Source organism: Haliaeetus leucocephalus, unplaced genomic scaffold, assembly GCF_000737465.1.
Source record: "Haliaeetus leucocephalus isolate CR32 unplaced genomic scaffold, Haliaeetus_leucocephalus-4.0 Scaffold306, whole genome shotgun sequence".
NCBI lineage: Eukaryota > Metazoa > Chordata > Aves > Accipitriformes > Accipitridae > Haliaeetus > Haliaeetus leucocephalus.
In genome coordinates this window covers 8,285,383-8,311,424 of record NW_010972742.1, presented here as the reverse complement: position 1 = coordinate 8,311,424, position 26,042 = coordinate 8,285,383, and the positions used below count along the sequence as shown (strand labels likewise).

The following is a 26,042-nucleotide window of genomic DNA, read 5'->3' as shown; positions in this document are numbered from 1 at the left end:
TCACAGTACACACTTCATTAATATGTGCTTTTTGACCAAGTTCCTGTGACAAAAAGACATGTATATTACTGTCAGTAATTGGGGCAATATGAGCGAATAAGTAGAGGACTGGCGTGGGTTAGGAAAGAGCTGGGTTGCGTTATGGGCTCTGCAATTAGCCTGATTGATGACTTCGAGCAAATCATTTTGCCTTCACCACTCTGTGGCTTTACAAATCGGCACAATGAGGATAATGGTAATGAGTTTCTTTGTGGAATGTTTTGAGTTCTGATAATGTAAAAGAAATTGTAAAAGAGCTAAACATTTATATTAGGTTCTTTATTATTTCTGTATTGCATATAACACAATTATTCCTCATTTACAGATGCACCGGATTTAGGTAATTATGGCTTTGCATAAATATGTAACAGTTTGCTAATTCTTTTGTGAATATTTCGATGCTAATACCGTGATGCAGTGCTGTGGTATGGATCCTATTTTTTGTGCTTTCCTTTTTAACTCTGTTGTTTTAATACCTGTATGCAAAGTGGATAACTTATTTATCTGTCGCTGAAACATCCCTAGTCCAGTTCTGTCTTAAATCAATGGGCAAATTCCCACTGGCTCCAGCTGCAGTTGGATTGAGCTCAGGGCTGTTGAGGAATTAATCAGTGTTTGTAGGGTATTTTAAGTTCCTTAAATGAACTATGCCACAAACTTGCAGGTAATGCTGTCCCTGCTGCGGAGAGATGGGAGCAGAAGTGCTCGGCGGCTGAGCTCAGTGAAGCATAGGGCTGGTTTCTTAAATGCTGCAGTGCTATTGACTGTCGGTAATGGTGTTACCGTTTCCCCCTGCACACGGTGAGGATTGATACACTGTCATAGTGTCAGGGCAATGCCATCTTTCATGTGGGTATAGGTGTAAGCAGCAACACACCGAACTGCATGTTTTTCATCAGCAAATAGTTTAGCTGTCAAAGAGTCAAGAGTTGCACCTATTTCAGACCTGTGCATAAATCAAGCATGGACATAGGTAGCGCTGATTGTGCTCACACAAAAAAGACACCCAACCAAAAATTAATCCCATCAAAATGAGGTAGGAATATTCTGAGGGCCTGATTGAATTAAAACTTGCTTTTTTGGCAGCCAAAATTGCCCTTTGCTACTGCCTTTGTTGTACCGATCACTTAATATTTCCTTTTGTCTTGCAGGGAACTGAGCGATAGGACCACATACACATACCAGGTTGTCATTGTTTCCGGGATGGAGGAGAGCGAGCCTTCCCCCGCGCTTGTGTATATCTCTGGAAGTGGATACTGTGGAGACGGGATTATCCAAATGTAAGTCTGGAGCGAGCAAACAGATAAATCTGGGCACATCTCCTCAGCCAGAATCTGAGACTAGAAAGGAATTGATGACCTCTGATGTCTCCTTAGTTTAGGCTGGCTCTCATCTGTAGATAATGACTCATGTGCTTGATGATTACCAGGATGATGACATTTAATTGGAACTTAGGCCCTGTTATCCTGGCACCAGTAGATACAGACAGAGATACAGATAATGGAGTCCAGACAGCAGGATCGATATGAAAGTACGCTATATGCTGTTTATGCTGTTTGTTCATGTATCCATATCTTTATACATGTATATGACATTTCCTGTATGGAGCTCAAGTAGGTGCTGGAAAAATCCACACAGCCTTTGATGCTGTCCTTACATGTGAAGTCCCATGTGCCTGGCAGGTGGTGGACAGGGTAAAACCCGTGCTACGTGGTGGGCCAGGTTCCTGGTGCAACCTCTCGTTTGACTGACCACCGGAGCTGGGATGCATTTGGAGGTGATAGATTTGGCCTCTGAGGGAGAGTGCTGGGAACTGCATGTTCTCGATCAGCTCCTCCCTCTCACCAGCTGCCAATCTCCAGACCACTGAAGATGTAAAACAATCATTCACGACTATGTTAGGGTTTATTATTTTACTATGTTGGCCCTTAAGGCTACCTGCTTCAAAGCTTCCTGGCATTAGACAATTTAATTCTTTAAATGATGGAAGTAACAACAAGCAAGTGCTTAATCCAGCCAGTATTATTTTCTTGAAATAATGCTGATCAGCAATCACATAGTTCAACTCCGTCAGATGATATACCTGGCAGCAAGTATTTTCAGGATGAGGCCCAACAGGCAGGGAAATCAAAGAGAACAATCAAATGACATATGAATCCAGGGTAGTCTTGGAGAGAGAGGTGGAGAAAGACAGATTAATTTTGCTTTCCATAACTTTTCTCCTACTGTTATGTTTGCACATTCCTCAAACATCACTTGTGGCTTTGCAGCAAGCGTCAAACAATAGCTGAGCTGCCTCGGGAGCGAGCAGGAACCAGACTGTCACAGCTTGGTTGGTTGTGGCCCCACTTGCAGCTGCGGCAGCCCCTTTCTCATCTGGTTCACACTCTTCTCCCCACACGCTGCTCCAACCGTGTGGGCTGGCACAAGGCAGGACCCCGTCCCCGACACCACCTGCTCCCTGTCGACTGCTGTCTTCCAAATGCTGTCACCTGGAATAGCCCAGCACCAGGCTTTATGCCTTGTTATTCCCATGCTGGGGTCACAGTCTGGCCCTTCCAGATTTAATACAAAGAGTTTCAGAGATTCCTGTTCTCTTTTTCCCCACCTGCTGAGTTGCAGCCACACCAGCTATGAAGGAAGTTACTCATATCCTCATCAGAGAACAGCAAGTGGTATCCACATGTGCAGGAGAGAAGTGGCCAGGCAAGCTTGTGAACCAGCAATGATGAAAGTCAGGGCTGGAGGAGAAAGGGAGAGGTATTTTAAGGGTCAGCACACAAAGCTGCCGTACTGGATTTCAGGGCTTTAGGGTTCTGCAGAGGGGTTGCAGCGATCATCGGGATGATGCCATTTGCCATCTGACTCCTTTTTGCATGTGTGTGCCCTGCTTACAGAGACTTGGGGGAAGAATGCGATGATATGAATAAGATCAACGGTGATGGCTGCTCCCTATTCTGCCTGCAGGAGTTATCCTTTAATTGCATTGGTAAGTCTGGCTCAGAGACCTTCCACTCACGGTGGGCGACAACTCTACGCAGAGTGCAAGGCAAAAATCAACAGTATTTTCAGCATTTCCAGCTGAAGAGTTGTCATGGAAGAGAAAAAAAGGTGGAATTTGTAGGTTTGAAAGGCGAACATATCTTCCCAGCTTCTGGTCATTTTGGTGGGAAATTGGTTCTGCTGCCTTTGAAACAGCCTAGGACTTAAGGCTAAGTCAGCCATTGTGGGACTGATCCAAAGCCCATTGAAGTCAGTGGGTGGTTTTCCACTGGCTTCAATAGGCTTTAGATCTGGCTATGTGAGAAGACATGAACTGATTTTTTCTGGTAAACAGGAGGAGGAGTGAAAGGGGAAGGGAGTGAGACCAGAAGCAAGTCCAGCTGAGGTCACACCTCCTTTGAGTTGCAAATCGATATCTGAGGATCAAAGGTCTAGCTAATCCCCTTTTTCAGAGGTGAAAACTACTTAATCAGATTTCATTTGCAAGCCTGGTTTGCTCTGATTAGCAAAACCTGTAAGCACAATGGCCGGAAGATGCTCGAGCTATCGGGGATAGCAGGGCTGCAGTTGTGAGCTTTACATATTTATTAAACTCTCTAGGAATGCTGGGGGCAGAGAAGGGAAGTGGAGACCAATTTACGCTGCACCTTCTGTGGGGTAGCCCTGTGTTATGGGATTGTATTTCCCAAACAGGGCTCAGCAGATCTGGGGAAGGATGAAACATGCAGAGCTTCTGAAACCAAAGTTAATGTTTATAAAGCGTCGGCTTTTTCTCAAGAGATTTTGTGAGATTCCTTATCTGGACTGATGAAGCAAATACTCTGTCCCATCTAGTGATCCCATGCCTTCAGCTCAGGCCATCAGTCCTAAGCAGATAATATAATGTTGGCAAGACTGAAATTGGCTCTTTTTGGCAAACGGACAATTATCTCTTGTGCCTGGAGTGACATATAAAGGACCTCACAGGCACCACGTTTCCCTTGGGTGGTAAGCTAGGGACTGCTTGTCTCATCATAATGGCTACGTTTTTACTTCAGCATCCCACACTGTGCAACTTGAGGCCTGATTTGGTGATGTACTTATTTACATATTTACATATGTAAATTGCTCTATTGAAATCTGAGCGTATTTATGGTTGAGGCTAATTGTGACTATTGGTGGCCTTGAAGTTACATTTGTGTTTCAAGTAACTTGCTGCATTAGACCCTCAAGCACTGAAAGATATTAGTCATAATATTTTGAAAGTGAGATAAACACTTATGCAAATGTTTTGGGTTCTCTGAAAGTCAGGCATAGTGTGAGGCTGGTTCCAGCAAGGGTTTGGGTTGGAGCTGTATGGCTGTATCACCCTGTTCAGCAGCAGGTCTGAGCTCCTCAGTCCAGGTCTGTACTTTGACCACATCCCAGTGTTACGTTAGGACATGACCCGGGTCCTCCCCTGTGTACGTTGGTTCTCAAGGAAACCGGGTTGTGTGGGCTGCGCAGGAGCTGCATCATGCTTTAGGTAAATCCCCAGAAAGGAGTAAGAGTGGGGTGTCCCAAGCCTGGGACCCCACAGCAGTGTTCTGCCAGGTGGGTGCAGGAGCCTGCTTTATGCACGTGTACACCTTCATCTCCAGGACCAGCAATGGGGCTGGTTAAAGTGTGGAAAAAACCTGTCTGACAGCAATATGATTAGAAAATGAAGCAACTAAAACATACAGATGGATTTTTCTATGCCATTACGCAGGAAGGGATTTTTCAGATTTGCTTGTGTTGAAAAGGAAAGGGGAATTCCAGAGGTAAAAAGTTGTTTGATTGTCATGGGCTTTGGAAGGTTGTGGTTTTCCACTGGTCCTGGATTACAAAAGCAAATGAAATCGAATTGTCTGTGAAATACTGAATGTGGGGAGTCACTTAGGTGAATCAAAGTAGCTGAATCAATGGAAAGGTGCGTGGACGCAGAGCTTACAAAGGGTTTGTTGCATGACTTTACAAAGGGTTTGTTGCATCACTTTAGAGTTGTGGTGGTGCAACTGCTGTAGTGGTGATGGCCTCAGTGTGCATGCAGGGTCTGCAAGGGTAGACCAGCTGCATTGTTTTGGGGCAAACACTGCCTTCATCAAGTCCCTAGGAAAGGTTCAGAGAACGTAGTACCTGTGAAACAGGTCCTATTGGCTTTTATGGGTGCTGGACCACCGTGAATTAGGACATCAAGAGCTAGAGAGAAACTGCTGGCTAATCTTTCACACAAATGAACAGCACTGATTTGTGTTCTGCTTTAACATATCAAGCGTTAAAATCTCACTGGAAAACATAAAGATATTGGGGAAGCAAGTGGCTGTATGTACTACATAACAATAATTTAAAAGAGCAGAAATTCAGCATTCTCCACAATCTAATAATATCAGACCAAATCCTCTGCCTTTAGCCAAACAAAAGTCGTCTTTGAGACTGATGGGGTGTTTTCTTGGAAAATACAGAATGCTTGGGTCCCTGTTTGAGGAGCACAGAAAAATAAGTGTACTTTATTTCCATGTTTACAAGGCTAACACATGTTATAATCCTGTAGGACAACAAGTAATTATTTCAGAGAGTGTTATTTTTGCAGTGATGTTCTTGTTGTATTATGTAGCTCTTTAGAGCCCCGGGAATCACTCCCCTTCACCAAAGAATTCAGCGAGCCTCAAACACATGTTCAGAGGCTTTGCTGGCTTGGGGGCCTCAGGGTTTGATCTTGCAAATGCTTCCTTCCAGGCATGTTTCTGAACTACCACAAGGCATTCTTTAGACTTCAGCAAATCTAACCACAACAGTGAAGGCAATGCTTGTCACAAATTGTCTGCAGGATTGGGTCCCACATGGCTGAAAATAATCACTAAACATTTTGTTTGCAAAGGCAGGGCTGAAGGGGTGTCATCGGGGGGTTCCATAGCAGGAGCTTTGATAGCAAAGCCCAAGCAGGCTTCTTCCTTCCAAAGCAGAGACCACGCAAGTCTCCTCGCTTGGTAGAAGACAAATATAACAGAGCCTGCAAACACCACCAAGCTTTAGATTTAAAGCCATGAATCATAGAATAATTTAGGTTTGAAGGAGTCTCTGGAGGTCTCTGGTCCGAGGAGGGCCAACTTCAAAGTTAGATCCAGCTTCAAAGTTGGAGCATGTTGCTCAGGGTCATGTCCAGCCGTGTTCTGGATATCTCCAAGGATGGAGGCAGCCTGTTTGCAGGTGTCCCTCTGCCTCTCTTTCTCCCTTTGCCTTTTACGATCATGAGGTTTAGGTTGTTTTTTTTTTTTTAATTGGTCCAACTTTCCTTTGAATAAATGGCACAAGGCTCTCAAGACACTTTGCGCTAGTGCCTGTAATAAAATTAGACTTTTTTTTTTTTCTTCTCGGTTTTGTTTTCCCTCCTCCTTTCCTCTCTAATCAGATAACAGTGGATCAATCTGCTCTGCCACGGGAGGAGGGGCGCGGGGGAAGGAAGGAGGGAGGCAGGGAAGAAAACTGTGTGGTCTTACTATCAGGCTGTCCTGGCCTTCTCTGAACACAAAGCCGAGTAACAGAAAACAGATAAGATTAATAGCGTTTTCTTCCTACAACATGCTGAAGAGTGACAGTGAGATTAATTAATTAATTAATGAAAGCATCTGGCAGTACTCCTTTTTTAAGTTCTGCAGTACACTCACCCTTCCCCATCCTGAAATTTATTATCTCTACTTTTTTTCCCCTTTGCATAGCAGATTTTGCATATTTTATCTCCTCTGCACAGAATTTGGTCCCATGGGGAAAGTTTCGCTTTGCCTTTTGATTTGTAGGAGACAAGTGAATCAAAGTCGTGTCCGCTGTGACTGATGCACCCCTCTCCTACCTCTTGGCTGCTTTTCTTTCACCTTGCTCTTGATTACTCTCGGGATAACTGATTTTTGCGATTACTGTGGATCTCAGCCAAGTTCAAGCTGATGTGTCCTGTGTAAAACAGGCCCCAGTCGTTAAGAGTTATGATTTGCAGTTGTGGGAACCCAGAGCTTTTTAGCACTTGATCCATTCCCACCAGACCATTGAGAAATGGGTGTCTAACAAGCAGCTGAGCACCTTGTCCTTGGTATGCACTCTCCCACACACCAACATCGTACACATGCATCTAGATATATGTGCAGACATTGAAAAAGAGCGCTGCTTTCATTTGCATTCCTTTTGTTGAGTGTGATGTGCATTATGCATTGATTTAGCTCACCAGTGCCAAAGAAAGAGAAGGTTATAATAAAAAAGATGCAGAGATCAATAAAAAAGAAGGGAGGGGGAGAGAAAGTAATATGAAAAGAGATGAGTAAAGACTGATAGACACATTGAGACACAGCTGGGAAGTAGCTTCAGAACTTCTATCTACCCTTACGTTTGCCTGGCAATTTATGGGGTTTTCAGTTGCATCTTACTGGTGTTATTGCTACACTTTATCTCCTTTGCTTATAAGGGACTCTTCGCTAAAGCCTTTTTACAGCAAAACAGGGCAGCACTTCCGCTAACTTCCACATGTGAGTGGTCCTACTGAAGAACGTGAATGTTTCAGGTTAGACACACGTCTCCGTGGTTTGTTGGATCAGGGCCTCAGGGATGTAAAATATAAGGAGAGGCACAGAGCAGAGGAAAAGAGAAAATAAATACATGTAGCTCTTGAATTTACCACCAACTTCTGGCATGCTTGAAGCATTAGTCGCCAGTGGTTGTTCTGGGAGAAGTATGATTTTAATTTGACAATGATCCTTAAACACCTTTTCTTTCGCTCCTGCTTGGCCTCAAATGTTTTTTTGCTACCTTACAAATCTGGATCTGTCCTTCTCCTCCTCAGAGGCCTCTCCCTCCAGCTGTGAGCCTTACCTTTGTGGGAGCTCTATCCTTTACCTCTCCCATTATCCATAAATTAAGCATAGCACTTTCCCCTAATCTTATTGTTTGGCGGGCTGCATTGCATTCAGGGAAATGATTAATATTCATGAGCTTGCTATCTCTGTTTGGTGCATAATCCTCTAGGGAAATTGCAGTGTTAAATGAGTGACACAAACCTAATTTTATATGTCTTTTCTTTCCTTTCTTTCTTTTTCCTTTTTTTCCCTTTCTGACAGAGAAGTAATGTGCTTAAAATAAATTGATGGATGACCATCCATATTCATTGTGGGCATGCTTTGAGAGCGCGCCTCGCTCCCATCCTCTCCCCCTCCCTTCCTCATACCCCTGCACAGGAACACAGCTTTGACTGCCGAAACCGCGGCCCCACACAGCAGCTAATGGTGATTTTGCCTTCTTTCACGAACATTAAATAGGCCTTGGCTGACCCTGCCGAGGGCTTTCAGTAGAACAACAGCATGGGAGAAACCGAGCCACCTTGCAAGTGAAACTCAGCATCTCACGGGGCATCAATAAGTCTAAAGCATTGACCAAAGAGCTTGGGAAAGAGTGTTGCTGTCGATAAAGGAGCTGAGGTTCTATAGCAGAATTTCATAGCAAATAGCAATGAATTTACCGACCAGGGCTATTCAGACGATATTTGTGTGAATCCTTCAGTTAGGGCAAATACTTTGAAGCTGACTGTTTCCTGCAGCTCGTGGGAGTGTGGCTACATGTTCTTAAATGTCTAAGCACTCATTTGGCAAGTTAGTAATCACAACATTGTCATAAAGTCTCTTAAAGTGATTTTCAGACTGCCATCATTAATAGTGCAATCTTAGTAGGGCCATCTGAGCCACAGAGCAGAGAGAGCAGGCATCTCAGGCAGCAAAATACAAAGGACAGATGTTTTTTTGTGGGGGAGAATGTGGGCTGGAGTGGTATTTGCCTGCATTTTTCCCTAGGCCAGTGACTCCAGCCCAGCTCAATCCAGCTTTGGTTTTTAGGACACAGCTACAATAAGAGCCCAACAGAAGAATTACTCCTTTGCTTGTTGCATCCCTCACGGATTACTCTCTGTGGATCAGAGAGGCTTCCACGGCTCGTCATAGTTCCCTCCTTAGAGTATCCTCTGTGACTCAACAGCAACTTGCTGTGCTGAGGATGGTGCTAGGCACAAGACCTTCCTTTGCAATAACATCCTACCACAGGCACAAACAAGCAGTTTGTTTTCCTTGGTGAATGGCACCACTGATTTTTTCTCTTGGGCTCCTTCCCAGCCTCCCAAGCAAGTGGGCCAGGTGTTGAGAAGGGCCACGCTGGCCAGCCTGCTCGTGGTTGTAGAGGTTGCTGCCTTGTGTGACAGAAGCCTCGAGACTTTCAGTCAAACAGTCTCCACGTTTAGCTAATACATCTGTGTAAGCCTGAGGAAATACTGAAATATTCTCAGCACCGCTTTTCTGATTTATCCAACCACCCAGGGAGGGAAACAAGATTAGGTGGGAAGAGGACACGTGTTGTAGTGCTTTTATAACGTGCTTGGTTGCCCGGGGTTGGGGGAAGGCCACATTGGCTCCTGTTGGCTAGCCGCAGAGCAGATAAGGTCTTACTACCACTGCTAGCGATGGAAAATATCCTTTCGCTTAAGTGACAAAGGCTCATGTTCTTGGAGGTGAAATATCAAATTTCAGTGCCGGGCTCTGTGAGGGAGTTGTAATTGTATCTGTCTGCAGCACACAGATCAATTGCATAATTATTGTGCTCCAACCGCTATATCATACCGATGAGCCGAGTTACGCCAGACAAAGGACAAGCCCAGGAATGTATTTCCACGAAGCAGCTGAATTACCAGGGAGCCGTGCTCCGCAAATGCATTATGCCCGCCTGCTCGGTTCAGGAGATGCTCAGACACGATTGTCATATTGTAGAGAAAAAAGCCTCCTGCGAGGCCCCTGGATGTTCCGCAGTAGATTGCAACACCCGTGTTGCCTTCATTTCCAAAGTGTCTGGTTTATTTCATTGAAGGAAAACGTCACAATTTATTGATATGCAACTTTATTCAGAAAGGTCTGACCAAGCTCTGTGTAATGGTTTTTCTCTTTTCAAATCAGAACATCCAGGAAGGAAAATAACTCTCGAATATTTTACTGTAGCAGGAAATATCTCTGTCTCTGGCTTCTTCAATATTAAAGAAGAGATTAGCAGATATCCTGGAAGCAAGCCATGTTATTCACTCTCTTCCCACTGAAGCCAAAGGTGAAACTCCCATAGAAATAAATGGAACAGGTTCTGTGATTGCTCAGCCGCCGGGTTCATGTGATATGCAGTGGAATTATTTCTCCTTTTGTGATAGAAACCTCTGGATACATTTCTTCTCATCTGTGAACATAAACACCAGTGCTGGAGATGTCGATTATGTGACAGGGTGGTAAAATCCTGCTTCTGCAGAAGTTGCTGACTTCGGTGAGCCTGTGATTTGGCCCTCCCTGTGTCTGAAAAGGCCTGCACACCCCTGGATAGACCTTACAGGGGTTAAAATGTGAAGCTTGCTCCATTCCAAGAATTTGTTACTCTGAGACAATGCTTTTGCATTTTTGTGTCGTCCCCCCCCCTTTTTTTTCTTTTTTTTTTTTTTTTTCGGACAAATAGTTATGTGGCATGAAACTTGTTATAGTTGGAAACATCCCTAAGTAAACAGCTGAGCTTAAAAATACTCCTTTTTTTGTCTGGCCTTTTAAAAAAATAGTAGTTATTGCACAAAAGAAGACTATGCTGATGCCAATCATTGCGTTCTAGCTGAAAACAGGAAGCCTCCCCAAGTGTCTGTCCCCAGCACTTTGACTATGCGGCTCGGACATTAAAAGCCTCGTCAGAGGATGTGCCCTGTGCTATGCGTTGGATCTCTTTATCTCTCTCATTTTTTTTTTTTTTAATGAGGTGGAAGGCTGCCTATCACAGATAAAAGTATATCCTGCATGTCTGCTTCCTGATCTGTACCAGACTTCATTCATTTCGCTGGTTATTTTCTACCCTCGCTTTGAACAGGTAACTGTGATGGGGAGTTACCTGCTCATCCAGACCTGGTCTGGCAGGCGCTTCCCAGGTACTCCCTAAATCCTCTGCCTTACCTTGTGCATCCTTTCATCTCTGAACCCCAGAGGAGGGGTTTATTTTTCAATACAAAAGGCTGTCTTTTGCACTGTGCTCAGGCAGCTTAAGAAGCAAGGAGAAATGGAGTTTGCATCATTTTCTGGTGCAACACACGAGAGCCTCAAGATCATTCTTGATCTTGAAGCCTGACTGCAATAGGAAGCAGGCCAGGTCTTGCCAATCTGTTTCCCCAACAAATCCCCTTTCTCCAGATTGACGTCTGCCATGGAGTGTTCAGGGATTCCCAGGTGTCACAGAAATCTTCACTGAAGCGGAGACTGCCTTTTCCCTAAGCAAGGGCAAGAGAGGGACTTTGGTTTGGCCCCAGCATTTTTGTGCCTGCAGTAAGAACTGTCAGGGAAAAGGAGCTCGGGCTGCCTGAATGAATACGTGTTCCCCGAGTTCAGCTCAGGATCCTTCAGCATCTGTTGTCAATCCCCCAGAGATGCTGTTTCCTGCTGCCAGGTGCTATGCCTGCAGACATTTTACTGTTCTAGGTTTAAGCTGGATTTCCAGGTAACTGCTTTTTAATTTTTTGAAGTCATTTTTCCTTGAGGACAAATGAGATTTCCTTCATGTTCCCTTCCTGCATATCTCTTTCAAATCAGATTCAACTCTGAAGTGAGAAGTCCTGGTGTTGATGAACATAGTCCGTGACACGGGCCATACATGACCAATACATCACTATGACCTTTGCTAGATCTTGGGAGCCTATAGAGCTCTGTGGAGACAAAAATTAGCTCATATTACCAAGGCCCTGGATACATTTCATGTCACAGTAGTTGAGAAGAGAATGGAAAAGGCATTTTGCACCATTATGGAAATAAAGATGTTAGCTACTGCTTCCTAGAAATATACCACTCCTGACACTGCCCTCCCCGGCTTTGAGCCTGTACGACTCTACGGATTTAACTGAGCTGTGTTCACACCACTGTGGAAAGGGAAGAAGCCTGTTAGTTTTTATTTTGTGAGGGCAATCGTAGGAAGAAACAATCTGGTCGTTCTTCACTTTGCTCATGAAAATGTAAAGCCCAACGTGTAATCTACCAAGCATCCAAGACCACAGTAAGAACCAGGAATCAGAGCTGGTGCCCAACACCTGCAGAAGGAAGAGCCTCCGCTGTTTTTTGGCAGCCCACCCAGTGATGCACTAAATTTGGCTGTTGTAGGTTGATGCCCTCGTCAGTCACCTCACCAGTGTCTGGGAAGGATTTAAAGAAGTCCCCCTCTTTGCCATCACTCAGAAGTAGGAAGCTCATGGGCAGAAAAGGTCTTCCCCTCTTCTCACCAACACTCGCCTCAAAGCATGGCACTGCACACTTCAGGAGGGGGTGTCAATAGTAGGACTTACAGATCTTCCTTAAAAGAAAGCTAGGGTTGCAAAGCCCCTTTTCCCCATCATTTTTCAAAGCACACAAAAGCAAGCGGGTACCTAATCTCTCAGCCTTTGTGCGCAGTGTCATGCAGCCAGCGAACCCGCGCTGCGACGGAGGGCAGGGTGCAGCGACTCTCCAGGACTAGCACAGCCAAAGGGCTCATGACAGTGCAGTTCAGTAAGACTTTGTTAATCATTTAGGCAGTCTCCATTTAATTCAGACATCTCAGTCTCTCCATTCGGTTCCTCCCTCGGGTTTTGCAGACTCCGAGCAGACAGATTTATTGGGGTCTTAAGCATAATCAGGAACAAATTAGCCTCTGTTAGGATCACACACTGGCCTGGATCACAGCTATTCAAAGGCTGCCTTCCCATCCATGTGAGTATGAATTAAGTCATCGGATTGGAGTAGGTCTTGAGTATTCTTTTATCCCAAACACACGATCTTATCAGAAGCCCATTACGTTTATCATCGCATTAGGAGGGAACATTTGGAGCCAGTGCAGGAGTGTGTTGCTATATAAATGTTGTGCTTACTTCAGGGCCGGTCGTGAAAATAAGTCAGTGCTTCAGGAAGGCCAGGGAAACACTGTTTAAACACATATGCCTAAAATTAGGCTGTGAGTTTCTGGGTATGCGTTTGCATCAGTGGGGTGACTGCATTGGGTATGCGTAAAGAAAGCGTACATGTGTTTGTGTGTTAATGTTTCTGTCAGTGTGGGTGTGTAGCAGGATGCACTTGGGTGCCAGTGTTTCACTGTAAGTGTGTATCTGTGCATATGTTTATATGCTGAAGGTTGGGTCTTTTTAATATGGTAGGTATTTTCCTTTCTTTTTTTTTTTTCCTTTTTTTACAGAAATAAGCCCCTTTTCATAAAACAAAAAAGAAACTCTTTTTCCAAAAATACATATTTTCATATGTTTGGGATTTGTTTATGAGGATTTTTGATGCTGACCACAGTCTTTCCAAGGCTGAATATTTCTCAGAGATTTCTGCTGAGACTCTCACTCAAACTGGGACATAGTGCTCTGAGGTGAGTGAGCTGCTTAGCTTTATCCTACTGCTCTTGGGTACAGCAGAGACCTGGCTTACGCTTTGATACGTCTCTGCCGAGAGGGGAGCAGAACAAGAGATGCAGAAGGATAAGGTGAGGGAACCCAGGGTTTGTCTCCATGGCCATCACACTTACATGCTCTCTCTGCCCTTTCCTTGAGCTGGCCAGACACAGAGCGTGTCTCTCCCAGGGATGAATGAGCCACACTGGTGTAGCACTGTGCCAGCATTAATAAGCCCTGCAGAGACACAAGATATGTTACGGGGACGTCCAAGCTTGGGGCTCTCGGGGCACGTACCGTTCATGAGCAGTTCAAGCACACGTTCCCAGCTGGGTCCGTATCAGATGAGGAGTAGCAGGGCCCTGCTGGCATCAGGGCTGTTGGGCAATCCGGCTGTGGGAAGAGGCAAGGCAGCGGGCGCTGGGGCCAGCACTGCTGGGTTGCCTTAGGGCCCATCTGCACATCCACCCGAGCCCCCTCCCACCGTGGAGTAATGGGACACCCTGGGGAGCCATTGTCATCTTTTGTGTGTGAAGCACTCTCCCAAGCGCTCCTCCTCCGAGCTCTTCGAGGTGTGTGGTATATGTTTGGTGGCTCTCAGCCATATGAAGATTTGAAGATGTGACATGTAGGGTCAAGAAGTTTGGCCACCCCGGGAAGATTCGCTCAGACACAGGGCTGCACTCATACAGCTGAACGGCTTCCAGATTCATGCTGGCTCCCTTTTCGCCAGCTCGGAGTACTGGCCCAGCAAATACACAGTTCCCCACACTTATCCACGTACACAAGTTGTCCACAGAGGTCGTGAGGAAATGAAACCGTAATGACATAGACTTGTCCATTCTTTCAAAGTCACACTCTCTTAAGGACCTGGAATTTTGCACGGGGGACTGAGAGGAAGGGAGGAAAAAGGAGTGAAAGTCATTAAATAATTGAATTGCAATAAACTGATTTTTTTCTGGCTCATGATAGTATTTCACTGTGTAAACTAGGAGGAAAAATAAACAGGGGATTTAGTAGTTTGGAAGTAGCTCAAAATTGAGCAGCCGTTGGATTTTCTGACACCTAGCTCAAGATAGTCCAATGCTACCGACAGGACTCTCCTTAGGGATCGTTTCCATCAGTCCAGCTAGGAGCTCTGGCTAATTTCCTACCGTTTTTTCAGCAGGCTTATTTGCCAGACAAAAATACAACAGGCTGTCAGAACTGGATACCTCTGGGGACTGGCAATGATAATACAATACAAAATAGGATACCAACAGGTCAAAGGTTTCCATTTCACAGAGTACTCTAATGACTGAAAGTCATTATTGCTATGCAGTCTGTTTGAAAAGAGTAGATGGATCTCAGTTCAGTTTTTAATGGGCCAGTGTTACAGAAACAACCTCAAAAATTTGGCATCTTTGTTGGCAGTCTCATTAGAGAAGCCACAGAATAAATGGACAAGGATAATAAAGTCTTCTGCTGCTTTTGATCCTTTCAGGTCAAATCTGAGTCATGTTGGTTGAAGCCGTGTGTGTATGTGGCAAGCTTACCCTCACACTATGTATACCGTATCTGCTCTTTGGATAAACAGATCTGTTTCGCCCTTTGGTCACTACAACTGTGAACTTGGCGGTTTTCGCCATCCCTAAATTCACAGTTGCTGCTGTTGTTGTTTTGCAGATATCTTTTTAAAAACAAAAAGGGAAACATTGTAGACCAGACCCTCTGTTGGCATTTTTCCATCCAAGTTGGTGGAATTATGCCAACACCCACATTGTCTCTCTGTGTATTTTCTCTCTCAGCTTTTTTCTGTCTCCCATCCTTTTAAATGGAGATAGATGAAAATAAGCAGAAAACCCCTTACATTAGGAAATATCTTGGGGGAATTGCCCAATACAAAATATTGTTGCTTGGCTTTTTAAAAATCACCTTGCTATTGCCTAGAAGCGACCAACGCTTTCACTTCCCAGTGACCTGGCCCAGCAGATACATGACCACTGATGTTATCGGGTCCTAGCAACTAGATTGCAGACATGTGTAGCCAGTCCTTTGTGATTCCTCTTCTCTGCTTTCTCCTGTCAGATGAACCCAGCAGGTGCTATTTCCATGATGGTGATGGAGTATGCGAGGAATTTGAGCAAATGACCAGCATCAAGGACTGTGGTGTTTACACTCCCAAAGGCTTCCTCGATCAGTGGGCTTCCAATGTCTCCGTCTCACATCACAGTGACCAGCAGTGTCCAGGATGGGTGGTCATTGGTCAGCCAGCAGCAACCCAGGTAAGGAAAGCATACTCCCTTTCCTGTCCTGGAAAGTGAAGTTCAGCAAGGAGCAACATTCATGAGTGTAGCTAGATGGTCAGCATTCACTCGTGATGTTACCCCTGCCTGTTAACTTGCTGCTTCACCAAGGAAGGCCCCTGACAGCAGTTTCCCTTTTTCTGAGCCTGATTAGTAGTGATGAGTTGAAATTCAGTTCCAGTCATGCAACTAAAAACTGGCTGAAGTTGTGACCTGCTTGATTCAATAGGAGGTGTAGGAGTCACCTCGACTAACTATCATCACCTAAAAGACTAGACAGGCTCTCTGCAGCTAGCACAGGGTACTATCTTGCAGTGATGAGTTCTGAAGGCTAATGCCGAATAATACAAAAGACCGTTCTTTCTTTTTTAATAGTTTTGTGTTTTCTGTCTCCCGGTTTCATAAAAGCACCCTATTGTTCTATTCTGAGAAAGGTCCCATCCATTCCGAAAGCCATTCATTAGCTTTAACCCCCTTCTTGCATGTCTCCTTTGTAACATAAATAGCTCCAGTTACCATAACTTTACCTTTTGTCTCCCTGAGAGAATTAGATCCAAATGAGTTCAAAAAGACATTAGATAAATGCCTGGAAAACAGAGCTGTACACAATGCAGATGCAACAGTCCAGATGCAACCTGACTCAGGAAAGCTCATACTGCTTATTGTTGATTTTTTTAGAGGATACTGCAGGGAAAGGATCATCATCGATGAGAGCTGCTTCATATATTCCTCCTTCAGCATCCACCGTTGTCCCTTGCTAGAGATAGAGCAGTGGATTAGGTGGACTTTTGGTTTGATGCAGCAAAGTTGTTCTTACACTCTAATTATTTGGGAGGTGTCTTGAGTGGGCAATGCAGAGAATGCCGTGTCACAGATATGACAAGCAGATTTCTCTGTGAACAGTAAATACTAAGCATTTCCAGTTGGCTTGCAAGAGAAAACATCTTTATCCAAGAGACTTGGCCTTGTTCACATTGCACAAGTCTGTAACAAATTAATGACCAGGTCAGTTTTAAATGCACAAAGCGTGGTTAGCTGGCATAGTACCAAGACAGAATCCCGAGCCCAGTATTGCCTTTTTGTCATGGTCTCATTTATTATTTCACACTGTAAAAGGAACTTTCCTCTGGACCCCTACCAGTGCCTTCGTAACTTCTTTCTCGTTTGAGCTCCCTATGCTGTAGTACAGTCCAAAGCCTGCTGTCTCTAGTTCAGGTGCTGCTTTATGTGCATGTCCGCAAGCACTCTATCCCCGTGCAGCCGCTACAGAGAGCTGCCCTGATTTTCTTCTAATGCACTGGTGGAAACGCAGCCATGCCGTGCAGTAGGTAGCAAATGGTCCTGTGGTGGAAAAAACACCACCATGCACACACACAACAGAAAGCCCTGCTGTGTAGCCACAACTCAGGCGTGTTTGTTGTACCCAGATGAGATGAAGTTGTCACAGCCTTGTGAAAAAAAAAAAAAAAAAGAAGGGGGGGGCAAAAAAAGCTGTTGTATTTATAGGCAGAGCACTAGCATATCACACACTGGCAGAGTGAATGGGAACATGCCTCCTGTTATTGCCTGGCCCCTGGGGAGATAACAGTGTGCTATTTACTTCCAGCAAAAGGAATTTTTGCTTTAGCTCAGCTGGTCCTATTACACCAGTTTGAGTGCATGGGGTTCATTGACCTTTTTAATCATATATGTTGAGAAAGTCTTTGTTTTCCCCAGGAACAAGACAGCCTTGTCGGCTTGTGAAAGCACCTGACTTGTCACTCCAGAGAGGTTAGGTGGGGCAGCAGGTCATCAGTCTGTTAGCTAGTGGAGATGAAAATTAACCTGAGATCTCCTCTAATCACTGCATGTAATGATCACTGGTGTGTAAACATGTTTGGCTTCATTATCTGCACAAGCACTGAGCCTTAGGGGTTTTTTGTATTGATGAAAGGAGCACCTTTCCTCACCCAGATATCTTTCAGAGTAGGTTGTGTGCTTGCTGGTGTTGTGCAAACTTTTCGTGTTGTTGCTGGGTAGTTTCCTGATTAATCAGAGTGGCATTTGTGTTGGCTTCTCATCAGGAATGCTGTGAAAGATATGTTTGAGTGCAGTGCACAGCAATATACAGAATACATAAGCTGCCTGTTTGTTAGCCATCTTCGTTTCTCATAATTGCTCCAGCGTTCTCAAGGTGCTTAAAAGCATTTTAAGCATGTCCTTCATGATTTAAAATGTTTCTCATCCTTAGACATCTCAACACCCGTTTCTCTGCATGACTGTCATAGTTTTGCCTCGGCTGTTTCTGAGGAGTAGGCATCGCAGGTCGGCTTGTTATTGTGGTATTTCTCAGCAATATCTGCCTGCACGCAATTTTTTACTGTTGAAGGATTGTTTATGAGCACAAGCCGGAGAACGCTTTCTTATCATTGTAGAGTTGCTTCTGCGAACTGACCACCCCACACCTGTTTGCTCAGTCCACCTATGACATTGCCTGTTTCTGCAGAGTTGGTTGTTCCTTAGAAGTAGGGTGCCTGCACTTGCTTATTATTTTGAGATGGGTATTACATGCTGGTTCCTTACTTGTTAGTATGAGGCTGCTGAATGGCAACATACTACGGGAGGGAAAAAAAAGTTCACAGTATAAGATTTGTTTTGAACAACAAAATGCTTACAAAGAATGACACAGTCTTGGCGAAGAGATACACATTTGAAAAATGGAAAGGTCAAACAGCCCCCTCCTTTAAACAACCACTCTTTCTGCAGAAGCAAGACTGATAGACAGGCACTTCTACTTTCCTGGCAGCCACTCTTCAGTGCTGATTAAGAAATATTCTCAGTACTGACAGCATCATATTTAGAGCCAAAGAGGACCAGTCAGCAACATTGCACCAGCACAGAAATGCGAGCACCAATGCAGGGTATTTTTACAGTTTGATTTCTAATCTGGTGTCCTCCGCAGATCTTGAAACAGACGCTGCTCAGTACCTGTTGTCGACTGCAGGAGGAATTCAGCAATAAGGGCTTTGCATACTCTTGGGCTGCTCTTTTCCTTACCGCTCTTGCTGTGAGTTTGTAAACAGCCTGCCTTGCCATCCACTGTGTGTGAAATATTATCAGTGTTGATGTACTGGTTATGTGGGGTTTTCTACAGTGCTGTTTATTTCTCAGGGCCTTTCTTGTGCTGAAGATTATTGATGCTAGCATTAAGTCATCAGCTGGTGTATGCTGGCAAAGACTACAAAAAGGCAGTAGCACTGGGCAGATTTATACGAGTTGAAGGACAGATCCAGTAGGCATAAACAGTCAGACAAAGGGTGCTTCGGCTGATCTGTTTTGTGAATAGCTGCAATTTTTTCTGTATTGGAAGTCCCAAAGGACTTATTTCCCTGACTGGTTTGTACCAAGCTAGGGTCAACCTCCTTGTTACCAGCAGGAGGGGGTAGGACATGGTCTCCTGACACCAAGTTAAGCACACCTGGGCTTGACAAGACATGAGTTCGACTCGTGGTCTACCCAGATAATCCCCGTTGTATCGTCACTGGTGAAGCTGCATCGGTGAGGAGTGTTAAGTAGGAACATGCAGTGTGGATTAGGTCACTGTAAAAAGTTGGGTCTCCTGTAGGGTTCAAGAAACCAGGGTCTTGCAATGACCTTAGTCAACTCAATCTCCATGCTCTCATTGCACACCAATTTTGTTTTGCCACAGTTCACGCTGGGTGAGTGCATTAGCTTATATGTTAGTCTCTCTTTCTGCAGTAGCAGGAAGGATTTGGTTATTTTGCTAAAGTGTCTTTTCTATACAGATGTGCCTTTGGAGGAAGCCTCTGACAGGCCTATTTCAGGAGGGTTGCTCCATGGCTTGGGCGAGTGGAACAGAGGCAGGTGGGTGCAGACCAACCACAGGAGGCTGGAGATACCGTTTCTCCTTTCCTCTTGCTGGTGGCACTCCTGCTTTTGGAGAACTGATTCATCTGCAGTTTCCCTTTGGGCCTTTATAATAGACAATTATAAGAAGGGACTAATGGATCTTTAGGTGGCTTATTGCTGAACTTTTTACTCCTGTCACAGCAGTGTGTGCTCCAGACTTGGAAGTTGCTGTATGCATTGGTGATTTAGAGGGCCAGTCCCCCAGTAACTGAAGTCTTTCATTGCATTTCCTCCCAGTTATGCAGAAGTTGGTTAGACCAAGTAACCATATATATATAAAAAAAATATTTTTTTTCTCCCTATGCCATTGTTTGAGCTTGGTTTTCCCCTGTATGGAAAAAGCCACACAGCTCAGGCACAGTTAACCAAAGGCGGACTCTTTCCCAAGGCTGCTGGGCACAGACAGATCCTGGGATTCGTTTTCGTTCCCGGACTGATGAACACACCCTGTTCTCCTCTGGGTACCCCACAGGGGCTGCTATGGAGTAAGAAGTTGTGGAAGAGGATTCTTATTACATCTTTCCCACAAACAGAGGCCCCCTCCTGCCCCTATTACAGTTCCCACAATTGCACTAATCCAGACTCACTGTAACAAACCTATTCTTCCACCAGCAGCAGAAAGATGTCTAGAATTGCAGTATGTCTGAAATTGCCCACAAAAGGAGAAGACAGGAGCACAAAAATATTCTGAATACTAGAAGAAATAACATGGTAGAGCAAGTGCTCCAAGAGTGGTAAGAAAATACCGTTAAGAAAATTGAAGAGAAAGATGATGAAGTTCTCTGCCACGCAGTTTTATTCTGTCTAATAAATATAACACTTAAGATAATTCCCCAAAGATCCAGCAAAGCCAACAAATAGAGTAATCTTGAACAAGAGTGGGAAGAGAGGAAACCTGCAACTTTTAATGGAGAAGCCATTCCTTTCCTTTGGGGTGATCTTGCTGAGAAGAGGGAGGGTGTCTGTCTGTCGGCTCTGCAAGTGGCCCTTTTTGAACTTCCCAATTCACAGCCAAGTACTGTCGCTCTTCAACGGTAAGAGTTTTGTTGTGGTTGGAAGGATAAAAAAATCCCTATTTTTAATAAGATGATTTGCTTTGCAAATGTCTTTGTTATTTATAGCCGAGCCAGGCTTTGAACTGCTAATCTCTGGAGGATGAGGGCAGAATCCCACTAAGAAAAACCATTAATGGAGGAACCATGAGTGATCAGAGACCGGTTCTGGAAAAAGATGAACTGGACACTGTGCACAGGCTGTCGCAAGAGGAATGTAGGTTTGCTGTACGTATCTGAGCTCATTTCCAGTACTGGCTGATCCACCAAACGGCTTCAGCTTAGGTTACAGAGTCTCCAAGTCTAAAGTTAGTTCAAGGGGGTCCAAAACTTCATCTTTATTTCAGCCTTCCCCTGGATACTACAAACCAGCCAATTTGGTCTTTTGCCTGAAGGCTGGAGAGTTGCATCACGAGCCTGGCCCTGACCATCAGGCAAATTCAGGCTGGAATGCTCCCTCTTTGGCTCAAGTGATGATATTTTTCATATTTTTTCAATATGCAGGGATTAATTAAGCCTTATCAGAGCCACACTGCTTGGTTTCTGTTTCATTTAATAGAGGTGGAAACTGGAGCATAGGAAGGTAAAGCTACTGTTTGAGGATTAAACCTCAGTACCCTTCAGAGATGTTGCAGGCACTGGGCATTATTGAGCCTAGATCTCCCCAGGACTAGGAAGTTCAGGACGTCTTGAAAGGGAAATATTCATATCTTTGATAAAAAGCAAACTGTTCAGGGCCTGCTGAGAGTCACTGTCTGGGAGCAGAGACAAACCCTGGAAGGGTTTGGGGACATTAAATCTGCATTTTAGCTCTGTCAGCCACCTCACACCATCCCGTTTGTGAATTAATCAGTCTTTATCCAAGCACAGTTTGGCTGTCCATTCCAAGTACAAGCGGATGGGAAAACTGTCCCACCAACTCCTTGCTTTAATGGCTAGAAACCTTGTTTCCCACCTGTCTTGCTGGGAAGGCTGGATTTTGCAACCTTTCTGCCAAAGGAACTCCACTGGTCCTTATTCTCACATTTGCATTGGTGCTTTGCCTTGTTGGAGGAGGTGATCCATGCGAAGGGTCCACACCAAGGTGAGGGATGCTACAAAGATGTGTGCTAACATCAGTGCCATGGCTCCTGCTCAGGAATGATCTCAGTGTTCTGGGGAGGTCTCGGAAGCAAAATAAAATGACAAATGGGATTTCTAGGTAGGCTGCCTTGAACAAGACTCGGTTGCAGAGAGATGGCTGAGAAAGAGCATTACCCTTAAAGTCGATCCAGAGCTGGCTGGGGAATTGGGGATGCTGCCCATCACCTGGCTGCCTGCTCCCTACTAGGACAGACAGTGATTCCCTCCCTCTCACCGCTCCATCCCCACGTCTTCCAGTGCTCCTCTGCTCCTGGCAGTAGTAAACTAGCAGACCCCATGGCTGATGTCGTAGCCTCTGGCTGATTTGTGTAAGGGGAGGACAGAGAGAACACAATGAGATGTCAGAGGAGATTCCAAGCAATTTTGCCAAACACTCAAGGGATATTTTTTTCTTTCCCCTCCCCTCCCCCCTTAGTTTTTAGAATAATTTTTCAAGAGCACATATGCAAGTCATCTAAGGGAAACAGAACAGTGAGTACCAGGGGCTGGTACACTGTGTTCCCTTTGTGTACTGTAGAGAAAATAGATAAAAGAAACAAAGGATGATGCAGAGAGCAAAGCAGCCATCAGTACTCTCAGAGAGGTTCAGTATGACCTTTTCAGAGATGAAGGTCAAACCAAAAATCCTCAGGTGCCGGAAATTGGTCCCATCTTCCTAGGACCAGCAGACAGTTACCACTAACGAAATGAGAGCAGAATTCCATGCCATTTGTTGTTGCTAGAAGCAAGAAGAAAGGCAAGAAATGAATATTGTCTTGGATAATAATAATGATTATGTGCTTCTTTAGGAAATAACTTAGCATTTTATGATCATACCTACTGTACACCCAGCCACCCACCCAGATTACACGTGGTAATAAGAAACAGATTGGAGCCCCCCCAGCATCAGCAAGCTGGAAAGCCAGACCCCATGACAGCAGCGCTGCTCGTTAGCATGCACTCTTCTGAAAGGAGACCCCCCTCCTCGGCCCTTGCCCCTCAACCTGCCAGTCTCTCCGTCTGCTGTTGCTGCTCACAAGCCTTTAGATGCAGAGCATGTCCAGCCGTAAGCGTGGGATAGCTCTCCTGCATCCCATCCGGGTTGTTTGTCTTGGGTCCCTCTCCATTCAGAGCAGAATGATTTTGCATAAATGCATCGACACGTCTGCTTTGTTCATGCATGAAGGGTTCTCGGCATTTCTCATCCCACCCCCGCCCCGGCCGTCTTCTCCCTACCCCCCTGGCATGTAGCTTCACCAGCTTTTGCATGATTTCCCTGTGCAACAGCAAATAAACCTGCCTGAAGCATTGCCAGTCAATCAAGCGCAGTTAAATATACCCAGTCGATTATTTTGGATAGAATTAAAACAAGTGATCGGAAGGAGGGGATGGAAAAGGGCGCAAGAGCGAAGCCATAATGGGCTTTACTATGTAATTTGGTTTCATGTTCTGCACAAGAAAACATGTAAAATATGTAAACAGAGCTCTCCAGGATTGTAATGTAGCTACAAAGCCACAGATATACAGGCAGGCAGGGTGCTATTCTTCAGCAGAACGGAATGCCATCCCCAAAACCACACGATCATTTCTTTAAGCCTGAAAGTAAACTTTCTCATGCCAGGAGCGGATAATTTATTTTTTCTTTTAAATGAAGGATTGTCTGCACTACTTGTTCGGAGTACTGTCGGCATTTTAGCCCACATTGTCATAAGAGACCTCGTATTTTGAATGCCAGTGAATTTTAGGGTGTTCATCTTGAGATGTCTCTAAAAGGCATGGGTTTTGGAGGATGGTGCTTACCCAGCACTGTCCTGAAGGTCTCTCGAGTCAATGCCTCTGTCCCCACCTGCAAATAAGTATCTGCTTTAAAAAGAAAAAAACCCCAAACTGGCAACCATTTTGATAAACTTTTGAGCTGCTCTAAATCTCTCCTGAATCATGCTGCCTTAGTTGGAGCTATAACTGTTGAGGCACCCCAAATTCATGCTCATTTTTGGAAATACTGCCTGTAGAGTTGGAGGAACACTGTTCCCTCTGAGGTCATTTCAGTGGTGAATCTGATAAGAAGCCATGATTCACTCATCTGGTAAGTGGGCCCAGCTCCCCCTGCTATCAGCAGGAGCCTCCCCTGGGCCTGGGTTTCTACCGTAGCCTAAGGGTCCGGCTGCAAACGGTAATGCAGGCCAGGAAATGGTTATTTGCATGATCAGTGCTATTACCTGTCTGTGCATGTACCCACTCACTGGGAGAAGCCCTCATTTCAGGAGAACAAGTTCTGCTTAGCCATTTTGGTCACTGGGCCAAAATCCTTATGCTTAGCGTTTTGGGCAGTGGACTTTATTTTCCCAATTTTTGGTAATGAACCCTTGCATCATCGCTCTTGAAGACAAGTCTCTTTTCAGAGAGGGGAAGCTGAAGCACAGGGTAGAGATAACCTTCTTTCCGCCTTTCTCCATCCAAATACCTTTGAAAAATCTGCCCTTCTAGCAGAGCAGATCTGTTCCTGGTGCACTGCACTGTGTTTACACTGTGACCCTTGCCTGCTGGAAAAGGAAAGCCTCACTGTATGGAAATTTAACTGTTTCCCAATGGTTGTTTCTGGTGGAAAAGGCCAGGCCTTGGCCACTGTGAGTTCCTCCATCCCCTGTGTTCCCAGTCCATCATCCCGGAGCCTGCTCGTGGGAGGCAGTGAGGCTGAAGGAACCGTGAGCTTCCTCTCACAGACGATGCTCGTACTTTAATCCCTCCAGTAACTTCTTCTGAGAGCAGCTGGGAGTTCCTGTGAACTCCCCTACTAGCCTGGGACATCAAGGATGAAATGCTCCAAGGAGTCTTTTGACTTAATTTGTTGGAGTTTGAGGTTTATTAGAGCAACCAGGGCTGTTCTGAGGTTAGAGGGAAGTGACAGGCTGCTCCAGAGACCTGCAGCCAAACCTTTGCTTGGGTGGAGGTGTGCACGGGCTGGAGGAAGCAGCTGGCTGCTGCTCTATGGACTCTCCTTGGATGATCCAACTCATTCAGAGGAATTTGCTTGCGCGGTGGTGGTTTCGTTACTCTGCAGTTTCAGTGGGAAAAGCCCGGTGAAGCAAGGGGGAACCTTCTGATTTGCATACCACAAGCCGTGCCTTCAGGTATCAAGAAAAACAAGCTACAGGGTTTAATCTTAATTAATGCACGCTGATGTAGAGCTGACTAGTTGGATGGGAAACCAAAAGGCTTTCCCTGCTGAGGTGTAACTGCAGTCAGCTCCCCAGGATGGCACATGGCAGCTCTCCTCTGCGCCCGCTCTGCTGCACTCCCTGGGAGCCCCACCACAGCCTTCCCTTTTCGCAGTGTAAATTCAGGGCCTCTTCCCAATGTATCATCTCCCTGGATGTATCCAATTAAGGCCTGTTGACAGCCCAGAGCAGACTTATACCCTTAGGATTAGAGGCATGTGTACGTCTTCATATAGGGGAGGACAACAACTGGGTGTCTGGCTGGCTCGCTGGGAGTGCGGTGTGGGAAGCTGGGCAGCTTGGAGAGGGAAAAGGAGCCAGGGAGAGAGAGATTTGCACCCCCAATTATCCTTGCATGTGGAAACGCTGTGTGATGAGGATTGCGTGTGGTTTACACAGCGTGTTTACATGGTCTATAACCCTAAACAAAGCTGAAAAGCATGACTTTAACTCTGGAAATAAAAGCGCTGGAAAACCCTGGTTTTCTGCACATGAGAAAGTTTTGTTCTTTAAACACACAGATGTTTTTAAATGAAAAATCACTCTTTTGACCTTTCCTGAATGTGATCATGTGGTCAGAGCTGACATTAACCACTGCACGGCTGTTTGCTTCAGCCGCAGGCGAAGCTTAGCGAGCAATCTTCAGAGCTCGTGGTAGCACCTGCGTTGTCTCACATCTCCTGGAAGCTGCCCCTGTGCCCCGTGTGCACTTGGGGCAGTTCAGGGGAGACGGGGTTAGGTATGGGGACATTTAGGGTCTACTCCTACCGTGCTGGAAACAAAAGCATTGTGTTTCTTTCCTCCTCGATAGCTGAAAAAGATGTGGCTTAAGTTTTTTTTCCTATTTGTCTCTCTTCCTATCAGAAATGTTGCCCAAGTGCTTCTAAGCATCTCTGTCCACCTCAGCCAGTATGTTATTGTGATGGAGAACTCCTCATCAAGCTGAAGTTCTTTAGGGATTTGTTGTTGTTGC

General features: G+C 45.2%; 1 protein-coding gene across 1 annotated transcript in view; it reads left to right on the top strand.

The window, feature by feature from the left end:
* Nucleotides 1–26,042, top strand: part of PAPPA (pregnancy-associated plasma protein A, pappalysin 1) — a 177,914-nt gene that overhangs the window by 90,497 nt on the left and 61,375 nt on the right. Inside the window, exons 8-10 of the mRNA XM_010571012.1 lie at nt 1,191–1,319; nt 2,937–3,028; nt 15,551–15,747. Of these exons, the coding sequence (XP_010569314.1) occupies nt 1,191–1,319; nt 2,937–3,028; nt 15,551–15,747 (418 nt within the window). The remainder of the gene's footprint in view (nt 1–1,190; nt 1,320–2,936; nt 3,029–15,550; nt 15,748–26,042) is intronic.